Raw genomic sequence first — 14,768 nt, 5'->3', positions numbered from 1 at the left:
AACGCGTGTATCATTATTTTGCTGCAGATTTTTTTATTTACCACGGAAGCCCATTTCCGTGGAAATTTCGAAAACTAACTAATTTTGAGATACTAGGTCATCAATTCGAGATAAGTATTATTTAGATGAACTTTTTCATCTTATCTTTAATCATTATTTTGCAATACGAAGTCATACTTTTTTGTTAGATAGTTTTCTCATTATAAATTTACAGCACGTTTTTTCCTTCCATCACACTATTGGAAACTGGGCTTTTTTTACCCATACATTATTGTGAACTGTGATTTTTATTATTTTGGATAACCAAATAATTATTTATTAATTTACTGTTTTAACTGTTAATCTATTTTTTCCCCAAATATATACTACATTAACATACAGTTAATGTAGTATATATTCCTAATGAACAAAGTGAATGGCATGGTGGCAAAAATGATTGCTTAAAATGTACAGATAAATAAAATAAAAAAGGGGGTTAACGAGGATATTAAGGGAAAAAAATCAAAAAATGAAACCAGCATGAACACAACCTGTTTATTTTCATATACAAACATTACACATATTTCAAGATGTTGTAAAAAAAAAAAAATCTTCTGCAACAAATAAAAAGTGTTGTTTCTGTGTCTCAGTATTAAGAGATTTCTAGGGCTTCCTCTGACTCCAGCTGCTCCTCAGGTTTTTTAAACACATCTCCTCCTCGCGCTACAGCTTCATCTTTGTCCTCCACACTCTCCTCCGCCTGCCCCTCGCTGGTCATAGTAGTGTCCAGCCCGTCCTGGTCAGCGCTGGCGTTCTGGGACTCAGCCCCCTCATCATCTTCATCTTCTACATCCATCTCAAAAACACGAATGTGCCGAAGATTGGCACTCAGCTGCCAGGAAAGGAGAGAAAAAAAAATGTTTTCAGTAAGTTAACTACATTCACTCAATGGTTTGCCCCCTGCTGGCAGAGAAAAACACAAAAAAGCACTGAATGGAACATTTGACTTGAATGATCTCTGAAACAAATAGGAATATTAGTGAAGTGCACTTCATTCACAAGTCACAAAATAAAAGTACTTATCTATAATTAATACTGTGAACTTTTGCACATTTGGCCAATATTTTGCACATTCCTGCGCAATTCTTCCCCTTTAAAAAACTGATATCTAGTATATATCTGAGTATTTCTTATTCATATTTTCTATCACACATTTTTCTCTTTTATGTGCACCAAAATATAAAGACAAATTCCATATATGTGCAAACCTACTTAAAAATTTCTGATTCTGAAGTCCGAGCTATACATTTGACTTACCACACAGGCCACTTTACGGATTCCATTGACAGCCACAAACTGAGCCTTCATGTTTTCCAGTTCACGCCACTGATTCCCCAACACCAGGCCCTGGCACGGGATGTTACTGCTCTGCTGGTCCAACCTGACAAAATGCAACATTTACATTTAAAAAAAAAAAAAAAAAAAAGCTTTTAATTTGGATGAATGTTAAATTTAATCATTGTTTTTTTCCCCACATTATTTCTTTACTTAGTGTTTATTAAATAAATTTAAGTAGGCTTTCATATTTTACTATACAATTTCTTTTTATATATTTTATTGTTTTAGTGTTGAGATTTTAAGTTTAGAAAAGGTTAAGTTATTGTTGCCATTTTTGTTTTTATGGTCTGAGTTACTTCAATTTTGCTATGTGAACACTTAAGGTTGCATGTTTATATGAAAGTTGTTTCATAAACGAGGTTGAGTTAATTTAATCCTCATCAAATGCTGCCTGAATTAATTTATTTTATTTTTAAAATAATGTTAATCCTACTCACTTGATTCTTACTTAGCTTCTGTGTCATGAGAAACAAACTGCACATTCAGACTGGTGAAAATTATTGTCATGAGTAGATACAGTCATGGAAAAAGTTATTAGACCACCCTTGTTTTCTTCAATTTCTTGTTCAATTTTTATACCTGGTACAACTAAAGGTACATCTGTTTTGACAAATATAATAATATCAACAAAAATAGATCATAATAGTTTAATTTAAGAGCTGATATCTAGCCATTTTCCATGGTTTTCTTTATAATGATTTTTGTTTTTTTATCAAGAAAACCATGAAAACAATGATCTAATAATTTTTTCCATGACTGTATATCCCTACAATAAACACACACACACCTCAGATGAGGCTCCCAGCAGAATTCAGTCTCACTGCCCAGGGCTGAAGCCAAAGGAAGCTGAGCCAGGACGCGCTTTCTGTTCTCCTCTTCTGATCCTTGCAAGACCACAGTCAGCATTTCATCGTCATAGAAACGAGCATCCAGGCAACTGTATACATAATTAGTCCTGAAAAAGGGAAATCATGCTATAAGTCATGGTAGCAACACATTTACTAGCTGATGAATTAGTGAAGAATGACTTGAGGCACTGACTGAGCTGCAGCGTTCTCATCTTCTGCATCGTCGAGATGGTGGCTGAAGTCAATGGCCAGGACACTGTTGGGGATATGTCTGTGCAAACACAACAAATATGGTTAACAGCAGAGGCGTGGACTCGAGTCATATGACTTGGACTCGAGTCAGATTCGAGTCATGAATTTGATGATTTTTGACTCGACTTGACAAAATGTAAAGAGACTTGCAACTCGACTCAACGAATAACTTGTGACTTCATTTAGACTTGAGCCTTTTGACTTCAAAAGACTAGCTACTTTTCCTTGCTACTTCCCCCAAAACCCAAAGATTAAAAAGTCTGTTACTAAGGACTGCTCTATCTCTCTTTGTGTAAATGTATGCATCTCTTGCTGTGTCTGACGTGTGCTGTCGGCACAACATCCGATCAAATTCGATCCATGTTATTTTGATCCGACAGCATCCATCCAATCAAAGTGCAGGACAACCAATGAAGAAGAACTGTCAAAAAACGGCTCCAGTTGGCAAAAATGACACCAAAGATGTCACGAAGTGGTCAACAAAAAAACTAATTGCAGTATGCAAAACATGCCGAGGTCGAAGATTACAGGCGGAGACGCAACAATTTCTAACTTCGTCCGACATTTGAAGTTGCACAAAGAAAGGTACGTTTTGAACGAATGCTTTCGCTAGCTTCTCAGCTAGGTAATTTTGCTAGCAGGATTGCTAGATTAGTGAGAAAAAAACATTAACAAATATTATTAGTCTGTTGTTAAAAGGACTCGAAACTCAAACTTTAGGACTTGGGACTTGACTTGAGACTTGTCAGACTTGACTTGGGACTTGAGGGCAAAGACTTGTGACTTGCAAAACAATGACTTGGTCCCACCTCTGTGCTGTTAACTTAACAGCACAAACTAAATGCACAAAGAAACTCACACATACACCCACAGTCACACACGTACCTGTTTGGGTCAGTTGCTCTCCGTAACAGGTAAAGCTTGCAGGGGGAAATCTCCGGCATGCAGAACACAACATGGTGCATTTTGGCTTTCTTGTCGTTCCACCTGTAGACGTCCAAGCAAGAAATATCGTGAATAGAAACCGATCATACTGCACAGACCATTAGACAACTCCAGGATGTTTCAGTTTTACGTACAAAGATGGAAGTTCAAAAAGTCGTGGAGTGTTTTCAGAGCTGGGAAGACAACAAACAAATTATGTAATCTCATTAATTTAGTCACATTTCGAATAATACAGATTATTGACAGAGACTTGTGATCATACCTCTCTGGCACGGTGTACAAGGGCAGAAAGACAGCTTGTTTTACAGATTTCCCAATGACTTCCTGTGTACAAATTACATGAGCAACATGTTAAATGAAACAATAATAATATGTCAAACACATACAAAGCAGTTACCTTTCATTAATAATGACTCTGTATTATGGCTGCAGTATGTTTAAAATGCTGCAGGAAGGCTTTTGATCTACACACAGAATGGGCAATAATGCTCCTAATCCCAACGCCTGTCCTGAAGCTACATTTCAGTGTTTATTTCCAGACTTTGTGTCTAAGGTAGGGCTGGGCGATATATATTGATATATTTTTAAATGTGATATGGAATTAGACCATGTCGCATACATCGATATAGTCAAATTTTTTTTCTTTCTTTATATATAAATGCTGCCCTTACTAGGATTTGTCATATTTAATTATTTTGTAATGTTCGTTATTCTTTTCTAACATAAATACATTTATTTCAGAAAGAGAATGGCCTATTTTATTTCATAGGCTATTTTTGTTGAAGATATTTTTTTATTTAAATGTGCACCATCTCAGCCTCAATAAGGTTATTAACTCTTGCACCTCCGGGTGTTTTGAATTTTGGTTTTTGGTTAATTTTCACTATGATTTTAGTTAGTTTTGTAACCACAAAATACAGTTTCAGTTAATTATCGTTTTAAAAACTCTTGTTTTTATTTCAGTTAACAAAAATGTTTTTTCAATTCTAGTTTCCATTATTTCGTGAACTGTAATAACCTTGCTACTTTAGTGTTAGGATAGGTTTGTCTTTATTTGATGTGCCTGTGCACATTTTACTTTAGTGTTAGAAATGTCTTGTCTTGACTTCACCGTGGGGAAAGTTAGAAACGTAATTTCAATTCCTTTGTATGTCTGCTATATGTGAAGAAATGACAATAAAGCTGACTTTGACTCTGACTCCTGCCTGCTTCTCCAAACTGGGGACGTGCTGACTGCCATCTACTGCAGGTGATACACTGACTATGGTAAAGTCCCTCATAGAACCCCACTTCAAAAAACTATCTTCACTCACTGCAGGTTTCTGTAGACACTGCTCGATCACATTCTCCATCATCCTCTTGACGTAGTGCAAAGATTTTTGGGGAAATGAAGGAAACAGCAACGGGCTCTCTAGAGAAACCAGTCAAACATTTTCTCTGTTAGTCATGGCTGTGGCGTTTAAAGTAAAACCATAACTAAATGTGAGTCAGGAACACAGTTTACCCTTCAGGTGTGTGCTCTCCTGTAAAAACTTAAGCCACTGGTTTCCCTTCGTGTTGGGCGGAGACACCAGGTCCTCATCCTCATCTTTCAGGTACTGCAAATAAAAGAGAAAGCAGAATATTGAAAGACAGCAGCTCCACTGAAAAACATGTGAAGTTATGTAACATAAAACCACTTACCTGACCAACTCGTTCCACATTGAAGTACTTCCCTTTACGATCAAAGAGTTCTTCATTCTGTTAAACCAGAGGGCAAATAAACTCAGTTTTAGGCAAGAACAAATGTATTTCATTGTTATCAGTAGTGTTGAAAAAGTATTCAGATCCCTTACTTAAATAAAAGTACTAACACCACACTGTGAAATTACTCCACTACAAAAGTCCTGCATTCCACACTTAAGTAAAACTACAAAAGTATCAGCGTCAAAATGTACTTAAAGTATCAAAAGTAAAACTAGGACTGCGCGCAGTACTGAACGGGCCCTCACAGTACACGCGTGTCGGGGCATGCTGCCGTCGGGGTTTGTGCGTTACAGGGACCAGTCTATACCACCCCTGTGAACTTCTTTGCCTTAAGTCTTAAGGTCTGGGCAGAGTGGCACTCATTAAATTAAACTGCCACCAGAGCGCCACCTAGGGGCCGATCAATAACACCTTCAAGGATTATCCTCAGGAGGGCATTGACAATAAGTATACCAAGTTTGGTGTTAATCCGACCAACCGATGTGGAGATATAAAATACTTCAATTTAAAGAGGGCCACCTAGTGGTCATCGCCCAAAATTTTGCAGAGAGCCTCAGGGGCTCATGGGGAAGTAGTAACCTGAGTTTCATGTCATTCAGACACACCAATGTGGAGATATGCAACACTTTGTGTTTTGTGTCGATAATAGCGCCACCTGCAGGAAGTTGTTATTTGATGACTTGAGTATTCTTTGGGTTATCAAAATTATTTTAATAACTTTCTGTTATGAGGGTCCATAGATGCTGTGTGCAAAGTTTGGTACAAAACGATGAAATTGCCTAGGAGGAGTTCAAAAAAGTAGGTTTGCGACATTTCGCGAATGGCCTATATCACGAGATTCAGCACAGCATTTGAATGTGCGATAAAGTATGTGGGAGTTATTAGCCAAAATGCACTTTCCTTTATTGTAGCGCCACCTAGTGGTGAAAATTCAGGATGACAATAGATTATAAAATTTTTCGCCAGGTGTGACTTATATTTAAAGTTTCGTAAGTTTTGGGGTATGTTCAGGCAGTGAAAAATGCGATCATTTGGGAAGAAGAAAAAAAATAATAAATAATCATTCGAAATACAATAGGGACCTCGCAGGTCGTTGCCTGCTCGGGCCCTAATTACTCTTTATGCAGAATGTGCCCACTCAGACTGTTTTATATATTCTAAATATATTATTGGATCATTTGTATTGGTGCTTTTATGTAAGCAGTGTTTTAATTTGGTAAAGTCAGGGTTCATTTAATTACTTAATATACTGTTATAAGATTTAATTTAAAAAAAAGTCTAATAACTTTAAATGTATCATATATTTTATGTTAAATTTGATCTGTAAAGTAACTAAAGCTGTCAGCTAAATGTAGTGGAGTAAAAGTACAATATTTTCCTCAAAATGTAGTGGAGTTGAAATAAAAAGTTACATAAAATGGAAATACTCAAGTAAAGTAGAAGTACCACAAAATTGTACTTAAATACAGTACTTGAGTTAATGTACTTAGTTACTTTTCACCACTGGTTATCAGTGTCATCGTGCACGATCTCACCTCACTGAAATGCTCAGACAGGAAGTCAGCAACAAAGGCAATGTCCTTCTGAGTCATCTAAGGGATAAACCAACATGTCAAATTATTTATTTATTACTTTTTATTAATTATTTAAGAAATCTCAAATCTTTCTCAGTCCCTTTGATAACTCACCTTGTTTAGTTCTGGTGGTACGTGCTCCTCACACATTCTGAGCATCGCTGCGTGGAAACAAAACAGCGTTTGAGCATAGAAATAATAAATATTTTTGCACTGTATGAATTAGAGGTGAGAATCAGCAGAGGCCCCACGATACGATATTATCCCGATACCTGAGTCTTGATATTATTGTGATTTTAAGCATTTTGCGATATGATGAGTATTGTGATACAATATATTGCGATTTAACTGTTTAACTGCATTTTGTGTCCCCAAAATAAATAAATTCAATCAAGAATTGATTTTTCAAATAAGAGAAAATTCTCAGTCTATTCATCTCACTTCAGTCTTTTTATTTTACCACAATGAGAGTCAAACCCACAGACTGACCAACAAAGTATTCAGTCAAACTGAACTGAACTGATATCAAACATGTATGGACGACAACAAATTTTAATGAAACATTAAAAAAAACTAACTTTGCAGCGTTATTTTGACAACTTCCCGACACGATATCCCGACGCACATGGTGCCTACAGTATATACCTGAGAGTGATATATACTCTTGCTACGGCCTCCCACAAAAATTGGAACGTTAAATATCGATACTTGGCGGCCATGAATCGATATAATATTGCCATGTAAAATATTGTGATACTAGGCTGTATCAATTTTTCCCCCACCTCTTGTATGAATGCAAAAAGAAAAGTATTTTTTAATCTTACCTACATACAACCACCGGAAAAAGGCTTTAAAGTTTTTCATACTCTTGTCAATCACCCTAAAGGATAACATAAAAGCAGTGACATGTTGAAAACAGCAGCACATACACAAAATGTGACAATACAAATGATACAAGAAGATAGTTAATTAAAAAAATATATTTAACTCACTGCAGAAGCTCATTGGCTTTCAGAGAAAATGAGCCCACAGCTGTGATGGCACCTGAGAACATAAAACGTACGTGGTTTTCGATGATTCATAGATGAATTGTTATTAATCATGCATCTTGGGGGACACTGTACCTTCTATAGCTGCTGAGTCCAGACCGAGGGGCTCAAACTTCTGCTTCCACAGAGACATGCCCTTCACCTCACTGAGGTGATACAGCAGCGCCTCCGAGCCACTGCAGCGAGAGAAAGGGAGGGAGACGTTTTAACAGAGAAAGCTCAGACAGCAGGCAGCAGGCAGCATGGAGCAGGAGTGAGGCTGAGATTACCTCTGCAGGTGGCTGATCACCAGCTTCTGGATGCTGGAATAAGAGGACTCAATAGACTGGCCGAGCTTCTTCAGGCCCTGCGGTGAAAGAAATAACGGCAAACAAACAAAATTCAGCTGCCCGGATCATCACCAGAGCCCCCTCCATACATCACATCACATTTGTAAACTTGATTTGTACTATGGTGTGCTTTTATGTAATTTTGTACTTGAATGGGTGATGTGTGAAGTACAGTTATTGCTGTAGGCTATTTTATATTTTTCTATCCTTGAAATGTTTTTTTTTCTTTATTGTTTTACTATTTATTCTGTTTGTTTTGAGACATGACTATGGTGAAACCAAAGAGGAATTTCCACTCAGTGGATAATAAAGTTTTCGTATCGTATCACATCACTTCTGTCCTTCAACATCTGCACTGGCTACCTGTCAAATACCGCATCGATTACAAGATACTTCTTCTCGATTTCAAGGCTTATCGTAACCTCACACCTCCGTACGTTTCTGATCTCCTTCACACCTACACACCCTCCAGGACCCTCCTCTCCTCCTCCTCCATGCTCCTCACTAATCTCCTGCCCGACTCTCTTCAATGGGGTCCGGAGCTTTGAACCGTGCAGCCCCCCGTCTCTGGAACCCTCTTCCACTTACCATCCGTGACATTAACTCTCTCCACCTTCAAATCACAGCTCAAAACTCACTTGTTTAGATTAGCCTTTTCAGTTTGACCTTGCCATTTTTACTTCTGCTCTGTTTGGTGTTTTAATGTAGTTGTTTGTTTTTATGTAGCTGATTGTGTTTTAAAATAGTTTGGGCAAGCACCTTTCCTACTACACTCCACAGAAGTTTGGTTGCTCAGAAACGTTTTGTTAGGATGGCAACCCGATCTGAGCCACATGCCTCATCTGTACCTCTTTTTCAGAAACTTCAGATACTTACTGTTCATGACATCAATACCTCTCAAATATGTGTTTTTATTTATAAGGTATATTCAGATCATGAAAACTTTCCAGAGCACTTTAAGCCTTATTTTAAATTTAATTTTCAGGTTCACTCCAACGCATCAATATTTAGATCTTCATCCTCCAAGATTTCTTACATGCAGAGGTCAATTGATTGTTAAATTTAGGGTCACCAAATTATGGAATACCTTTCCCATATGGCAAAGAACTCCATCTCTATAAACTGTTTCAAAAGATGTCTAAAAGCCCATTTAACTGCTGTTTTAAAATTCTAATTTACACACAAATACACTTTCATACCATGTTCATATTTTGGTTTTTATTGTTCTTTTTGTTATTGTCATTATAACTTGTTGTTGATGTTATACATATGTTTTTTCTATTATCAGTTGTTATTTGTTTCTTCTTTCATAACTATGACATTTTAGGTGGAGGCTTTAAATAAGCCCATCTGGGTTTTCTGCCTCTCCCTGCACTTTACACTATTTGTTGCTTTTGTCATTTTATGTAATCCTAACTCTGCAAATAAATAAACCTAAATAAACCTAAAAACCTTGTTTTTATCGAAGTTTTATTGCTGTGTTTGTAAGGTGACCTTGAGTGATGTGAAAGGCGCTCATAAATAAAATGTATTATTATTATTATTTAAAAATAAATAAATAAATATATATTAAATATATACTGAGAGAAGCATTTACACCACCTCCACCTGTTACTCTCACCTTGACGGTCAGCTGGTTCATGAGAAGAGCCTGCAGTTCAGGGCTGCATGAAGCCAATGTAAAGAAACATTAGAATCAAATAAACATTTTAACTAGCCCAACATATTTGCTACCATCTACAGAACACTTCAGGCATTACATCTTAGCAAAGAGCCAACACTAACCACAAAAAAGTGCTCTTTTCTCACCTTGACTGTCCCCACAGCAACAGCTCCAAAAACTCATCCTGGACTTGAGTGCTCGTGTTCTTTTCCTACAGAAAGAGGAAATAAGACATGTTTATTATTTTTAGGTGATTCAGCAGAGCATCTGTCAGCCGATTATTTTGAGATAATTGAAACTGACAGACAACTGCGCACACAAGGCCGATTAACAAAAAATATCTGCAGACACATCTTGTCAGTGTGGCTGCTGGAGAAAGTATTTAGCGGAACGCCATTCCACAGGCAGAAATCAGTTTCAGGGATCGAATTGTATTGTATGGGCGTCCCCAACACCCACTGCTACTCCCGACCAGTTAAACATTCATTAGATTTGTCATTTGGGATAGTTGTGGGAAGGATTTTTTTTTTCTCGTTTTCAAAACTATGCAGAAAGTTATAACTAGGGATACACCGATCGGACCGATACCGCCCAAAATCACTTGATTCTAAGAAGAAGAAAAAAAGTTTAATCAGATCCATCAGCCTTAACTATTACATATATGCTTCATTAAACTTTAGGCGACCTGCCGTAAAGAGAGGTGAGCAGCTTGTGCTATGTGAACAGTTGGTGTTATATTGAGGGTGATGTATTTCTTCCTTTAGGGGAGTAGGTGTTTCACAGTCTGATGATGCATGATGTAATTAGATGGCCAGGTTTAGCAAAGGAAAAAGACAGCATCAGATTAGTATCGCTATCCTTTCCTTTTCAAACAGACGGATTTAATATATATATATATATATGTATATATATATATATATATATATATATACACACATATATATATATACACACATATATATATACACATATCTTTAGAAGCAGTTGCGCTGCATATATTTAAAAAAAATGGTAAATGAAAAATTGCTTTAAAAAAGAAAAAGTGGTATCGCGTCATCCATCGTCATAACCTACAACTAAACACGGACTGAGCAGAGATTATGCAGTATAAAAAACATATTTGTTTAAGTTGTGCAAATTGTTAGATTTTATAATGTGCAAAAATAACAAAAACATGATATCTGCAATGTGAGTCATCGGCATCAGCATTGAAAAACACATATCAGTCAGCAACTACTACAAACCACGAATACTGACCTGAACAAACTTAGTGAGTCTGAGATCCATCTGCATGAGGATGTCCTCCCAGGCTTCACACATGCATGTGAGTGAGAGGTGCAGGTACTGCAGCAGGGTGGAGATGTGGGTGAACTTGCGGGCCATCCTGGTCACCTCAGGCAGACAGTCTGACAACAAGCCTGTGTCCAGCTGCAAGACAAAAAAAAACAAGTTAGTCTCAAGAGATGTGGACATGAAGGAAAAACAAATTTACAGGTTCCAAATCATCCGTCTCACCTGAATGTAGCAGATCTCTGGGTTGTTGTCAGCAGACCTGACTTGTGTGATGACGGACAGAGACTTGAGATCACTGGAGAGACTCAGGCTGCGACACGTTCCTGATACCTGCCAATGTCATTACAGTCAAAGACTTGATCACTTGATTAACTGTTGCATTCTTCCGATGAGTTTTGAGCTAAGTTTACATGAAAAGTCTGATCACTGGACTATTCATAGCCCAGAGAGGCCCCACGATACGTTTTTTCCCAAATAGTCATAATACAATATCATTGCGATTTTAAATATTTTGGGATATGGTGAGTGTTGCAATACACTATATTGCGATTTAACTGTTTAACTGCATTTTCTGTCCACAAAATTAAATTCAATCAAGAATTGTTTTGTCAAATAACAGAAAATTCTCAGTCTATTCATCTCACTTCAGTCTTTTTATTTCTTCACAATGAGAGTCAAACCCACAGACTGATCAACAAAGTATTCAGTCAAAACAAAATATCACAAAATATCGCAACACTATGCTGTATCAATTCACCCCCCCTCCCACTACACGACTGACCAGTGACATGAGGTCACACATTACACAACCTTCCATCAGGAGGAATCCTAAACTATGTTTTTGTTATTAAAAAAAACAGACACATGAAGTGTTCCAAAAATGGATGTGTACCAGGCGCTCCAAACTGTGGGCTGATTTGCAGTGATACAACAAGTTTTAAAAAAGGAGGGTTTGGGGGTGCTGTGTTGAAAAGCCTGTTTCCACACATCTTTACTATTTATAGCTCATCTCCTTGAGGTGTAACAACAACTTTTGTGCAGTTATTCCCTCAACCAATATCTTGTGTTTTCATTGGGTGTTAAACAGGTCCAGATATTTAGCCTGCTAGATATCTGGAATGTGTCTGCAAGGCACATGAATTAATGAATTATTTTGGAAGAAGCAACAGACTATTCTGAGGAGTGAAAGAAAGAGCCTTACCCCTGTTAGAGTGGCAATCTTGTACATCCCGTACGCATAGAGCTCCACAGAGCCAGAGTCTCCTCCCAGGACAAGTACATTCAGCCTGCATGGAAACAAAATGTGGTGATGTAATATTTTCAACTACAAGCAAAAAAAGAAGATTAAGATTATGATTAAGATTTCCTTTATTAGTCCCACAACGGGGATATTTCAAGAATTACAGCAGCAAAGTGGATAGCAAAAGACAATAAATAGTAAACAGCAGTATAAACTAGAAATATAAGAGGAATTAGCAAATAAAATATAAAAAGTATTAACAATTAAAACAAAAATAAAATCAACGCTGCATTTACAGACTCAGATATTTTATGCTTGTGTGCGGCTTTTACCTGACTTCTCCCATGAGATTCATAATCTCATCAGACTTTTCCTCACTGTAACACAGACAGATGAATACATAAGGCTGTTATCACAAACAGAACATACAGTAAACAGCTTATATCACTCTTATAAGGTATGCATAAATAAGCAGTCCCACCTGAAGATCTTTGATGTCGTGCTATAACTTGGGAAAAACAAAAGATTGATAAAAAGTTATTCGATCAATCCGGGAGCTGCTTTTTTTATATTCTGATGTGCAGTCAATGGCAGTGTTACCTCTTGGGGAGTGTTGGTAGTTTGGGAAGAAAAAGTTTGGATTCATCCTCTGAGTTGTAGAAGGAGTTGAGGGCACTGAAACACACAGAAACACACAAAAAACACATTGATATTATTCTAGAAAATCCAACATCTTTTGTGCAACAGGTTTGAACCCTGAGCCTCCAGCACACCTGCTCTCCTCCGTCACCTCCATCCAATGCATGCAGGTCACAGGGTTCTGCATTGGAAACACGTGGAGGATCTCTGCTTTCTCCACGCCACACAGGACCACCTGCTTGGTGTCTCCAAGGCTGAAGGCCAAAACTGAAGAACAAAGAGAGAATTTAAAAAATCCATGTTTCCATCAACAGACAGATGACTAAAACAGAAAGATGTCCTTCCTCACTTTTGCCATCAGGTCGCCAGGCGAGTGCAGTGATCTCCTTCCCGGTGTACTCACTGGGTGGTAAACTCCAAACACGCTGGAAACTAGCCAATCGATGTAGCAGCAGCTAGGGACACACATGACCCATAAAATACAAAACCATAAAAGATACATAAAGATAGCCATGTTTCAGGATTTTAAAATTTCTGAGCCTACCTCTCCTGTCGTGTTGGCCAGGGCAATTAGATCCCTTTTGGGAGACCATGCCATACACAGCACAGGATTAGGGAGCTGCTTCTCTCCCACTTGCCGGAAAGCAGGCATGTTGTGGGCTGGAAAAGGTATAAATAACAGTTGTTTATTTGTACAGCAAAATACACCTGCACCACCTGATCACGGTGTAGTTTCTGTTCAGATCACCACCACATCTTTGTTAGCACTTATCATTACACTACTCACCACAGCTTTTATATAATCTTGATCTGTATTTATATTTTTCATTCAAACTTTCTACTTTTTTCCTGTAATTTATATTCACACCTTTTGCTTCTGTTTTTGCTGCTGTGACAAGTGAATTTCCAAGTTGTGGGATCAATAAAGTATAACCTAGTCTAATCTAATCTATAATATTAGTAGGGTTTACAATATGCCTTTACATTGTAGCAGTGCTGGATGAAATGCTAGTTTTACTTATTTATTTTTATCAAAATAATTCAAGCATTTTCAAGCTTTTCCAGCACCTTATAGCTGTGGTAAATTGCATATTTATATACAGTCCATAAAGTTTACTTATCATTTGACTTTTTCCTCACATTAATTTAAATGTTATTGTCATTGCTATAAACAATGTGTAACAATGTTTGGAACTAAATTCAAAGCAGTTTATTCAAGAGTCAAGCACTTTTCATACCCTAAAAACATGTAATGTAATGTTTTCAAGGTTTAAACAGTTCTTGCTATTTTAATTTCCAGCACCGACACAACAACTACTATGACTACTACTTTGAGGTTTTGAACTGTGTTGTACAAAATCTGGGAGATGCAGCTGGCATGTATCTTAAATAAAAGTGTAAAGCAAGTGGATAACGTTAGCGACCTAAATAACAAAATTACCAAAGTAACTAACAGTGCTAATAATAATGTGCTCTCACCGTTCAGAGCTGTCAGATGAAGACTTTCTGTCCCAGTGTGAGAGATGATGCTAGCTGGTTGTTAGCAGGCTGACGGAGCTAATGTAGAGAAAACATATCTAATTTAACCGTGGTTACAGTACACAGGCGGCCAAATAATAACTGCAACATACCGGCGTGACATACAAATGCGCCAAACACTCTGCTCTGCCCTGCAAAAACTTGATTACATTTTCTTCATGATGTTTTTACAATTACACGAATAGCGCCATAGTTTCTCTGTGTGACCAATCAGTGAATAGCTACGGGAAACGTGAAGAGGCAAATTTACTCAGAGGGAAAATGCGATTCGTAA

The 14,768-nt window shown here is 37.4% G+C and overlaps 1 protein-coding gene across 3 annotated transcripts; it reads right to left on the bottom strand.

Annotated features, from left to right (window-relative positions):
• Positions 1-520: 520 nt before the first annotated feature.
• anapc4 (anaphase promoting complex subunit 4) lies at positions 521-14,768 on the bottom strand. Of its 3 annotated transcripts, none has more exons than XM_059340673.1 (29): positions 14,587-14,768; positions 14,435-14,512; positions 13,500-13,615; positions 13,305-13,410; positions 13,090-13,222; positions 12,917-12,991; positions 12,798-12,824; positions 12,649-12,693; positions 12,278-12,362; positions 11,299-11,406; positions 11,041-11,211; positions 9,930-9,994; positions 9,742-9,784; positions 8,061-8,137; positions 7,867-7,967; positions 7,735-7,786; positions 7,567-7,622; positions 6,857-6,903; positions 6,704-6,760; positions 5,106-5,162; positions 4,927-5,020; positions 4,736-4,833; positions 3,685-3,746; positions 3,557-3,595; positions 3,363-3,464; positions 2,419-2,496; positions 2,165-2,332; positions 1,297-1,420; positions 521-871 (listed from the first exon to the last, which is right to left on the bottom strand). In XM_059340673.1, the coding sequence occupies exons 3-29, from the start codon at positions 13,605-13,607 to the stop codon at positions 632-634; spliced, it is 2,418 nt and encodes an 805-aa protein (XP_059196656.1). In that variant the 5' UTR covers positions 13,608-13,615; positions 14,435-14,512; positions 14,587-14,768; the 3' UTR covers positions 521-631. The 3 variants fall into 3 exon arrangements, with proteins under 3 accessions (XP_059196656.1, XP_059196657.1, XP_059196658.1); XM_059340674.1 differs by having other exon boundaries at positions 14,600-14,768; XM_059340675.1 differs by having other exon boundaries at positions 14,644-14,768.

Source organism: Centropristis striata, chromosome 9 (genome assembly GCF_030273125.1).
Source record: "Centropristis striata isolate RG_2023a ecotype Rhode Island chromosome 9, C.striata_1.0, whole genome shotgun sequence".
NCBI classification, from domain to species: Eukaryota; Metazoa; Chordata; class Actinopteri; order Perciformes; family Serranidae; genus Centropristis; species Centropristis striata.
The sequence above is the reverse complement of the archived record's forward strand: the minus strand, read 5'-3'. Positions and strand labels throughout refer to the sequence as shown.

Excerpts from the sequence above, each read along its gene's own strand:
- anapc4 (XM_059340673.1), bottom strand. The coding sequence starts at position 13,607 with ATGCCTGCTTTCCGGCAAGTGGGAGAGAAGCAGCTCCCTAATCCTGTG. Across the intron at positions 8,138-9,741 it reads TGAACCAGCTGACCGTCAAG|GGCCTGAAGAAGCTCGGCCA; the intron begins GTGAGAGTAACA and ends CTTTCACCGCAG. Across the intron at positions 7,968-8,060 it reads GTGATCAGCCACCTGCAGAG|TGGCTCGGAGGCGCTGCTGT; the intron begins GTAATCTCAGCC and ends CTCTCGCTGCAG.